Source organism: Nicotiana sylvestris, chromosome 3, assembly GCF_000393655.2.
Source record: "Nicotiana sylvestris chromosome 3, ASM39365v2, whole genome shotgun sequence".
NCBI lineage: Eukaryota > Viridiplantae > Streptophyta > Magnoliopsida > Solanales > Solanaceae > Nicotiana > Nicotiana sylvestris.
Window position 1 is genome coordinate 139,483,289 of NC_091059.1, and position 10,577 is coordinate 139,493,865.

The window sequence follows — 10,577 nt, forward strand, 5'->3', positions numbered from 1 at the left end:
CCTGCCAAGAACATAGGACTGCCACTATCTGCGGGCCCTGCCCTCCAGCTGAAAAGTAGTGAAGTCAACTCCATGCGACTCCAATATACTCATGTTGTGCAGTCTGTCCCTGTACCTGTCAATGAAGTCCTGGGCATCCTCATGTCGCTCACCCCCGCAGATAGGAGTGTAAAGTCTAGTCCATCTATCCAATAACTTCTGCGGGTCATCGTCCGCAGTTGGTCTGAGCTGGGGCGCCACTGCAGCAACTGGCTAGGCTCCATCTGCGGGTAGTGCACCCGGAGTCTGATACACTGCAGTTGCATGTCCAGGAGCCTAAGCAGTAGGGGTATGTGCTCCCCCTCCTGCCTGTGATGTTGCTGGATCTGTTGTAAATAAACCAGCCTGAGTCATAGAATCCATGAACCGTAGCATACGGCCCATGACCTCCTGAAATCTCGGTGCTGTCATAAAGTCTGTCGGGGTAGGCTCAGCTGCGAGCACCTCGCCATGCTCCTCGATAATAGGATCTCTCGCAGGATCTGCTAGTGGTACTACTGGGATAACTCTGGGACGCCCTCGGCCCCTACCTCGGGCTGGTGCCCTCTCTCGGCCTCTGCCTCGGCCTCTAGCAATGGGGGGGAAACTCTGCCCAGGTTAGGAACATCAGCCACGCGTGTCCTCACCATCTGTGAGAGAATAGAAGAGGGAAATTTAGTATACCAACCACTGCACGATAGGAAATGAATGAAGAGTAGTTTTCCTAACACCCTATAGACTCTCGAAGATAAATACAGACGTCTCCGTACTGATCCGCAAGACTCTATTAGGTTTGCCCATGACTTGTGAGACCTACGTGAACCTAGTGCTCTGATACCATGTTGTCACGACCCAAAATCCATTAAGGGTCGTGATGGCGCCCAACACCATTACAGGGCAAGCCAACGCGAAAAATATTAAATAAACTTTCATTTACTTTTACCGAAACATAGTTCCTATGATTCTTTAAGTTGAGAAAAAATCAGAAATGATCAGTAAAGTCAAAATAATCATACAATCCCAAAAATAATACAGTCTACTAATGTGTATGTCAAGACCTGATGTCACAAGTTGTGGGCAACTAGTAGAATATACAAAAGAATCACACTATCCTACTGTCCGAAACAGAATAGATAGCAAAATACATAAGAGAGACTCCTTCAGGCTGCTGAATGACGCGGAAAGGGAAGCAACTCACCGTAGAAGTCTCGAACTCCGCTCAGGGATGCGCACCAGACTGATAGCCAGATACACCTGCCTCAGATCCTGTACAATTAAGTACAGAAGTGTAGTATGAGTACATAAACAATATGTACCCAGTAAGTATCCCGTCTAATCTCGAAGAAGTAGAGACGAGAGGTCGACTTGATACCTACTAGGGTCAAATAATATGAGAAAGAATTTATAGTAAGTAAGGATAGCACAATTTATTAGCATTATGTGACAAGAAATAACAGTTCTTTTTCCAAATAATATCATGGGTATCTATTTACGTTTCAAGGCATATATGGAGTTCAGTCCACAGAGAAATACTAAGTAAAGCATGCGCAAGTAACACCGAGGGACGTACGGCCCGATCCAATATAAAAGTAAATTGTGCATTGTCGAGGGTCGAACGGCTCGAACCATAGATGCATCTATTACCCCGCTCGCGAATCACACGTGTGACGCAGTCAAATATAAATAAACTCATCAACAAGCAGACGATAATGTATATCTGGGGAGTAGTTATTCACAGGAATATTCAAGTTCTCCTTTAAAAGAGCAAGAAAGATAAGGTTCCTCTACTAGTCTCATTTACCTTAATCAACATAATTTATACGAATCCGAATTTATCATCAAATTACAAGAATATCACGTGGAGCATGCTTTTGGGCCCTAGACTACTCGGACTTAACATAATAGTAGCTACGCACGAACTCTCTTCACCTAGTGCATACGTAGCCCCCGCATATAATAGCAATTAATTCAATTATTATACCTATGGGGACAATTCTCTCTTACAAGGTTAGAAAGGAGACTCACCTCGCTCTACAGTGCACTTCCAATATGAAGAACGAGTCCAAGCCCTTAATTCGGAACCGAACGATCCCAAACTAGTTAAATGAGGTAGGAACTAGTCAATATAAACTCACAAGATCGAATTCTAACTATTTAAGCAATTTCCCAACTTTTAACACAAGTTTTCTAAAATCCGACCCCGGGCCCACGTGCCCGGATTCCGAAATCTTTCGAAGGAAGTTGTTCTCTATAACCTAAGGATCGATAATATATGATTTCTAATTCATTCCATAACAAATTTCGTGGTTAAATCTAACTTTTATTAAAAACCCTAGGTTTTGCTCTAACCCCTTGATTTACCTAAATTCTAGTGTTTAATCTACCTAAAACACAAGTATTAAACTAAGAATTAGTGGGATAGACTTATCTCAAGATGCTAGGTGGAAGTCTCTTCTCAAAAGCTCCCAAAATCGCCGATGGAGGAGTGAAAAGTAGTAAAAATTGACTTAGAACCGTATTAAATGAAGCTCACGGCTTCAGCAATTTTCGCATCTGCGGTCAGAGGACCGCATCTGCGGTCTTGCATCTGCGAGAAAGGGCCGCATATATGAAAAAGGGCCTAAAGGGTTGGGACCGCTTCTGTGGTCTTGAGGCCGCTTCTGCAGAGCCGTTTCTGCGGTTCAAGAGCCGCTTCTGCGGTTTGGCCTGGCCTTCCCTGGGCCGCATCTGCGATAGATGGACCGCATCTGCGGTCCACCAATCGCAGGTGCGGTTATGACAGAAGTAGCAACTTCAGCACTTCTCAAAAATTTCAACTTCACTCGAGCCTCGTCCGATTGATGCTCGGTGCTCCCGGTCCCCGCCCGAACATACCGACAAGTCTTAAATGACGAAACGGACCTACTCAAACCTTCGGAACGCCCGAAACAACGCTAAATCTAAGAATCACCCCCTAAAACCAATTGAATCAAACTTATGAACCTCAAGTTCTTAATTTTCCTTTAATGGCCAAAACGCCCTTAAACTACTCGGATTGACACCAAATTTTTCGGGCAAGTCTTAAATGTTATTTCGAACCTATACCGGGCTTCGGAATCAACATACGAGCCCGATAACCATGTGATCAATCATTAATTAGTTTCTTTAAATCCTTAAAACTTCATATTAACAATTTCTAATAAAAATTCATTACTCGGGCTAGAGACCTCGGAATTCGATTTCGAGCATACGCCCAGGTCCCATATTTTCCTACGGACCCTTCGAGACCGTCAAATTATGAATCCGGGTCTGTTTGCTCAAAATGTTGGCCAAAGTCAAACTTAGCCCTTTTTAAGAAAATCCTAAGGAATCAAATGGGCATATTTCACTCCAAACTCTTCCAAATCCCGAAACAACCGTCCTTGCAAGTCGTAAATTAGCTAAAGCAAGCGCGGGAAGTTTTATTTAAGAAAACAGGGTTCTAAAAGGCAAAACAATCAGTCGGGTCATTACAGATAGTCTGGTGAAAGGATATTGCATTGCACTGAATAGAGACATCCAACAAATTTTAGAAACTAATTAATCTAGTAGTTTGTGCTATTTATCCTTCCTTAAAAAGTGAAGAGAACCATTTGACAGAACAGATATGTTTCTTTTATATTCTGCGGACTGCGAATGCTTGCTTCAAGAAGAGCTAGAGCTTTGCAATCTCTGACAAAGCTAAATGAGTAGAGATGGCCAAGCTCCAAAAATGTCAAAGGTTTTAATGGTGCAAATTATATTGTCAACTCACACCTCCACTGCATTCGCTAACATGTCATGAATAGATCTGAAATATTGCCTATGATTATGTGTTAAACGGGAGTACATAAATTGGTGCATAATTTAATGAACAGGGATTCTGAACCAATAATTTTGATCAGCTTGGGACACTCTGTCAGAAGATAAGATTTATTTGCATGAAAATTGCACATTCTGCGCTAGCAACAAGAAATGATTAGAGATTCTTGGCTCTGTTTAACTGTTTTGTTCAACTGAAGGTTACTATAATTTCTAAAAGCCAGTGTATAGGTTTCTGCATGAGACAACAGAAAATCCATAACTTAAACATTGTGGGTTCTAAAAACTATATCCAACTCTATATTGTACTTGTTTTTCATATTTATAGTTCAACTCCAAAACTAAGAGACAAAATATTGGATTCTACGGAACTCGTAAACAGAGGAGGACCGAGGATTTGAAGGTGGTGGGGATACATGAGCGAACTACTCAACCAGTGCCTCCGTCGTACTTTTGATCTTAAGGTTTCCAAGCAAAATATATGATGGATTCCGACATACATACACTTATTTATTCAGCATTTTTGTTGAAGTTAACAGAATTCAGTGACCCCTCTTTTCCAGGCATAGGTCCGCCTCTACTTGTAAATAACTGGATATAAACATCATGTGCATATCCTGTCATTTACTCTTCTTCGTAAGGCTTCTTGGATTAGAGGACTATAAGGCCTTGCATTGTTCATCTAATATACGGCTTGCATTGTTCATCTAACTACTAAATGTAGCATTGATTGACTATGCAAAAATAATACTTCCTCGTTTCAATTTAGATGATACATTTTCTTTATTAGTCCGTTCCAAAAAGAATGACATATTTCTACAATTAGAAATAATTCAATTTTATACTCTTTATTTTACCTTTAATGAGAAATTTTTATAATCACACAAATATCATAGACCCATAAAGTTTTTACCATTTAAGCTTTTAAGATCACAAGACTCAAAAATCTTTTTTTTAAACTCCGTGCCGAGTTAAACTACCCATCTGAATTGAAATTGAAACGGAGGGAGTATGTGTTTTGTTGGTCAACTAATGGATAGTTCGTGCTAGTGGTGAAGCCAGGAATTCTTTTAAGGATGTTCAAACTTGAAAGAAGTAAAAATAATCTTCGAGAAAGGGTGTTCAATATACATTATACACTTTTAAAACATTTTTACATTTAAAAAAATATGTATTCTTTGGTCAACTCAATCATCAAGTAGTTGGAAGTGTTGCAGCTTGCCATATGGCGCATTATCAGCAGCACGTCTTTCCTTGATCCAAACGTTTAAGACAGGATTATTTAGTCAATCCTGGTTTTTATTTGTACCGGAAAGGCGAATAATAAGGAAAATCATAAAGCATTTTAAAATTCAAACCTTAAACAGTTATTAAGGTTAAAAATAGATTGATTCTGCGAAATGGCTCCAGCCCTCTGCAGTGGAAGCAATTAGTCCCTACGCGGAGGTTAAAAATAGATTGAGTCAGCGTTGCAACCACACAGGACTATTGATTATTGACCTGTTAAACTTGGTGGAAGGTCCAATAAAACTGCAAATTGTGAACCTACTTGCATGTTTTAGACTTTTACTTGTGAAACAGATCAGTTCTGTTTGAATTGCCTCGTAGGCGCTTGACTCAACCCAAGTGATAATCACGAGACAAAAAGGGGATATATATATATATATATATATATATATATATATATATATATGTATATACAAAATGTTAAAGCATACGTACTTAGTATAGGACTTACCAATTCTCATTAATAAAAGAGATTTGGAGATTTTACACTAAGAAAAGAAATTTGTAGTTTAAATATAATAGTTGTGACTGCATCTTACATCACTTGGGTACAGGTTCTGCTTTCACTAAAGGTCACCCTCTCAGTCAATCTTTCCTCGATTCCTCACTCAGTAATAATACTGTTCTATTAACAGATCCTTACTATTTACGGACCCCCTTCTTTGTCAAAAGATTTTGGAAAGAGAAAATAAATAGAGACAAAAATAAACAAAATGCGAGATAGTGGAGATATTTTGATGTCCAAAAAGGCAGTAGATGTTTGACCTCTTCCTTCCAAGACTCCCATAATTCAGCTGCCTTTGGTCAAAATATTCTAAGAATCCACATAATGCGAGAGAGTGGTACTATTTTAAACAAGAAATACCGCTGTCTCAATTTCCCAAAATCTCCCATTTCCTTCTATTAATAGTCTCCATCATATCACCAATATTGAATTACCATATACTCTATTCCAAAATGGCCACCAAACATCAATTTCTTTCTTCTGTCTTATTCCTAGCTCTTGTCCAAACCTCAATTGCTGGTGGCATATCCATTTACTGGGGCCAAAACGGAAACGAAGCAACCTTAAAAGAAACCTGTGCCTCAGGCAGATATTCCTATGTCAACTTAGCCTTCCTTAACAAATTCGGAAATGGCCAAACCCCAGAAATCAATCTTGCCGGCCACTGCAATCCCGCCGTCAACGGATGCACAATCGTTGGCCCACAAATCAAGCTCTGCCAAAAATTAGGTGTCAAAGTAATGTTGTCTATTGGTGGTGGCGTTGGAAATTACTCTTTAGCTTCCAAAAAAGACGCCAAAAATGTTGCACGTTATTTATGGAAAACATTTTTGGGAGGACGTTCCTCTTTTAGGCCTTTAGGAAATGCTATTCTTGACGGAATTGACTTTGATATTGAGCTTGGATCATCTCTTTTTTATGAAGATTTAGCTAAATACTTGAAAACTTATGGTAGAATTGGAAGAAAAGTGTACTTAACTGCAGCTCCACAATGCCCATTTCCAGATAGATTGCTTGGTACTGCTTTAAATACAACGCTTTTTGACTTTGTTTGGATTCAATTTTACAATAATCCTCCTTGTCAGTATACTCCTAATAATACTGATAATCTAAAAAATTCTTGGATACGGTGGACGTCGTCGGTGAAGGCTAGAAGGATATTTTTAGGGCTTCCGGCGGCACCACAAGCTGCCGGAAGTGGGTTCATTCCGACGGATGTGTTGACCGGCGAGATTCTTCCGGTGATTAAGAAGTCGCGCAAGTATGGTGGTGTTATGTTGTGGTCAAAATTTTGGGACGAACAAACTGGATATAGTGCTTCAATTCTGAAAAGTGTGTGAAAATTGTTTGTGGGTAATTCAGAAATAATTAAAGCCGAAAGGCTATGAATTAAGCATTTGGGTTTTTCTACCTTGCTGAAATCATGGTGTCTGTATTCATATTGTACTGTTTGCTCTACTGTTTAAAAGGCAATTCAAATAAAAGTAGTAAGACTAAAAAAAAATGTCCTAGTGGAATTTGGCTTCTTCCATGAAAAAGCTTATCTATAAAACCTCCATGAAATTTTGGCATCCTAAGAGGTTTGTTAACTTAAAAATAACATGTAATTAAAATGTAATACATAAATAACATGTACCCAAGGAGTATCTAGTCTAACCTCGAAGAAGTAGTGATGAGGGGTCGACTTTGACACAAACAATAATATATTTAAAATGTTATACTAAGCATGGATTTCATGAATACTACTGAAAGCTCAATAACAGGAAATAACAAGTTCTTCTTTCACAAATATTAATTCCAAATTTAGTTTTGTCATTTAACAGCTTATATTTCAAGACCTTTAAGCAATATCAATCATGGAGAGTCCCAAAGAATTATCATGCGCAAGTTATGTCGAGATCGTGCAACCCGATCCAACATAATATTTAAATTGTGCACTGCCGGAGGATCGAACGACGCGAACCATAGATGCATCTATTTACTACCGAGGCGTTCGGCCTGATCCACAAATAGCAATCATTTTTCTAAAGAAAACACAATTTCATATTTACAGTCAAGTAATTCATTAAATCTTCAAGTAAGTGAATTTAGCCTTTTACACTTCTTTTATCAAATTCCGACATAACTTAAGTAATTAAATTAGCAAGTAAGGGCACAAACATTTCAAATAAAGTATGATAAGGGTCCTAACTACCTAGGCAATAGCATAATATTAGCTATGTACGGACTCTCGTCACCTCGTACGTACATAGCCCCTACAAATAGGTACACACATTTATTTAATTCGCCTATAGGGTTAATTTCCTCTTACAAGTTTAGAAAGAATACTTACCTTGTCTCAAAGACAAATTCAAGAATGCGCTCAAACTCTCAAATCGTAGTCGAACAATCCAAAAGTATTCAAATAGTGTAAAAACTAATCAAAATATGTTCAAAAGCTTATATTCTAACTATTTAAGTGATTACCCAACCCTAAATGTAAAGTTTCTAAAATTCACCCCCGGGCCCACGTACCCGGATTCCAGAAATATTTCAAGAAAGTTGTTACCCATAACCTTAGGAACATAAATACATGATTTCACTAAGTTTCAAATCATTTTCGTGGTAAAATCTTGTTTTTATTAAACCCTAGGTTTTTCATCTAAAGTCATGATTTCTACCAATTTTCATGTTTAAATCTATCCATAATCTATGTATTAAACTCACATTAAGTAGAAGTTACTTACCTCATAAGGCTAGGTCAAAATCCCCTCCTTAAAAGCTCTCAAATCGCCCAAGAGTGGAAGAAAATGTGATAAAAATGACCTAAGCCAGTATTAAATGAGGCTCACTACCTCCAGTGATTTTCGCACCTGTGGTCATAGGGCCGCACCTGCGCCCTCGCTTCTGCGGAAATACCCTGGGCCGACTGGTGTCACATCTGTGGACGGGTACCCACTTCTGCGGAGGATGGGCCGCACCTGCGGAATCTGGCCTGCCCTTCCTTGGCCGCTTCTGCGAGGCTTGGCTCGCACCTACTGTTGGCCAAGCGTAGGTGCTATTATGACAAACCTGGTGCTTCAGCTATTGTTCCAAATTCTCAACTTGGTCCGAGCCTCGTCCGATTGGCACTCAGGGGCCCCGCCCGAATATACCAATAAGTTTGGAATCATAAAATGGACTCGCTGGAACTCTCGAAATGCCCGAAACAATATTAAAATTAAGAATCACACCCCAAAACCAATCGAATCAAACTTAAGAACTTCAAGTTATTCAATTTACTTCCAATGTGCTGAAACGTACTTAAACTATTTAGAATGATACTAAATTTTACATGTAAGTCTTAAATGATATTATGGAACTATTCTCGACCTCGGAATTCTATTTGGACCTCGATATCACCAAAAGCCGCTTCAAACCAAATTTAAAGAACTTCTAAAACCTTCAAAGAACCATCTTTCACTATTAAGCGCCAAAACGCTCCTGGGTCATCCAAAACCTGATCCGAACATATGCCGAATTCCGAAATCATCATACGAACCTATTGGAACCATCAAATCTAGATTTCAAGGTTATTTACTCAAAATATTGACCGAAGTCAAACTTAACCTTTTAAGCCAACCTTAAGGAACCAAGTGTTCCGTTTTCAACCCGAACTCTTCCAGATCCCGAACTAACCATCCTCGCAAGTCATAAATCAGTAAAAGCAAGTATGAGATGTCTCATTTAGGGGAACAGAGTTTTAGAAAGCAAAACGACCGATTGGATCGTTACACCATGTCAAGGTGGACGATGTGGTTTTAACCTTTTTAGTTGGATATAAATTTTAAGATTTTTTTTTGGTTCATTGTGTTGGTGAAATTACAAGTAATTGTAGTTGAAAAATAAGATGAAAAAAAATAAATATTCTCTAGGGTATGGCGCGGATATTTCACTCTCTTTAAGGAGATTCAATCCCACTACAGTAGCATCTTCACCGGTCCAGTAATAATACTCTTGACTTATCCCCTCCAGGATATAATAGTCCGACAACGTCATATAATTCGAACAAACTTTGAACAAGTTGTTGAGTCCAATGCTCCACCAAAATGAACACCTTCCTTCAACAAAATAATATTATAATAAGTTGGAGACTTAGATTTTCTCATTCTCTTAACTCTCTTTTTTACTATACCAAGTTCACTTTTTTATACATACGATTATATTTTCCCATCTATAACACAAGGAAGAAACACCAATATTTATAAGTGTAGAATCTCTTTCATGAAATAAATAATAAGATAGTGGGATAATAAAATAGCAGAACATGGATTGGTGGTTACAAAATATAAGCTTTAGTGGGTAATAAGTGGTAGATTATGACATTAGTGGTTTCATGAGTTACGCCAAAGTAATTACCATTTTTTTGCCAATTTATAACCACTATCTCACAAGGAATAATGCACTTTAATATTATAATTTTAATATTAAAATGCACTAACACCAACATTCCTCCATTCATTTTAATATTAAAATAAGAGAATTTACCAGTTGAAGGGAGACTATTATGCATAATGAAGGTGTGCTCTGCATTGAACCTCCACTTAGTAAAATAGTAATTTCTACTCCAGACTCAGTAGTGGTCTCAGACTTGAATTATGCCTGCGTTAGGAAAATAAAGTATCACTGCTTACACATAATAATCAAGGCGCTGACATGAGCTTTATTATCCAGCACATTACGCCGTTATGCTATTCCGATTTTCACAAGTGTGTTTGAGAATAAACCCAATTCTCATAAGAAGCGGCCTACTTCCACACTCACATAGGTGAAATCTGTCAAGGGTGCTCTTGTAACTCTAACACTCTATTCATACGAGCTATAAATTTTTATTAAGAGTTAATAAAACTCAACCTCACAAATCATCATAGGATAAATGCACTCACATATGGAATAATAATAATAATAATAATGCATTTCAAACCAAGTC

At 38.4% G+C, this 10,577-nt stretch overlaps 1 protein-coding gene across 1 annotated transcript; it reads left to right on the top strand.

Annotated features, from left to right (window-relative positions):
• The first annotated feature begins 5,692 nt into the window (after positions 1-5,692).
• Positions 5,693-7,133, top strand: LOC104227594 (hevamine-A). The gene has a single exon (XM_009779872.2). It carries the CDS (start codon positions 6,082-6,084, stop codon positions 6,967-6,969), a length of 888 nt encoding a protein of 295 aa, XP_009778174.1. The 5' UTR covers positions 5,693-6,081; the 3' UTR covers positions 6,970-7,133.
• The last annotated feature ends 3,444 nt before the right edge of the window (positions 7,134-10,577 follow it).

Bases quoted from the DNA above. Each gene is read 5' to 3' on its own strand.
- LOC104227594 (XM_009779872.2), top strand. From the start codon at position 6,082: ATGGCCACCAAACATCAATTTCTTTCTTCTGTCTTATTCCTAGCTCTT.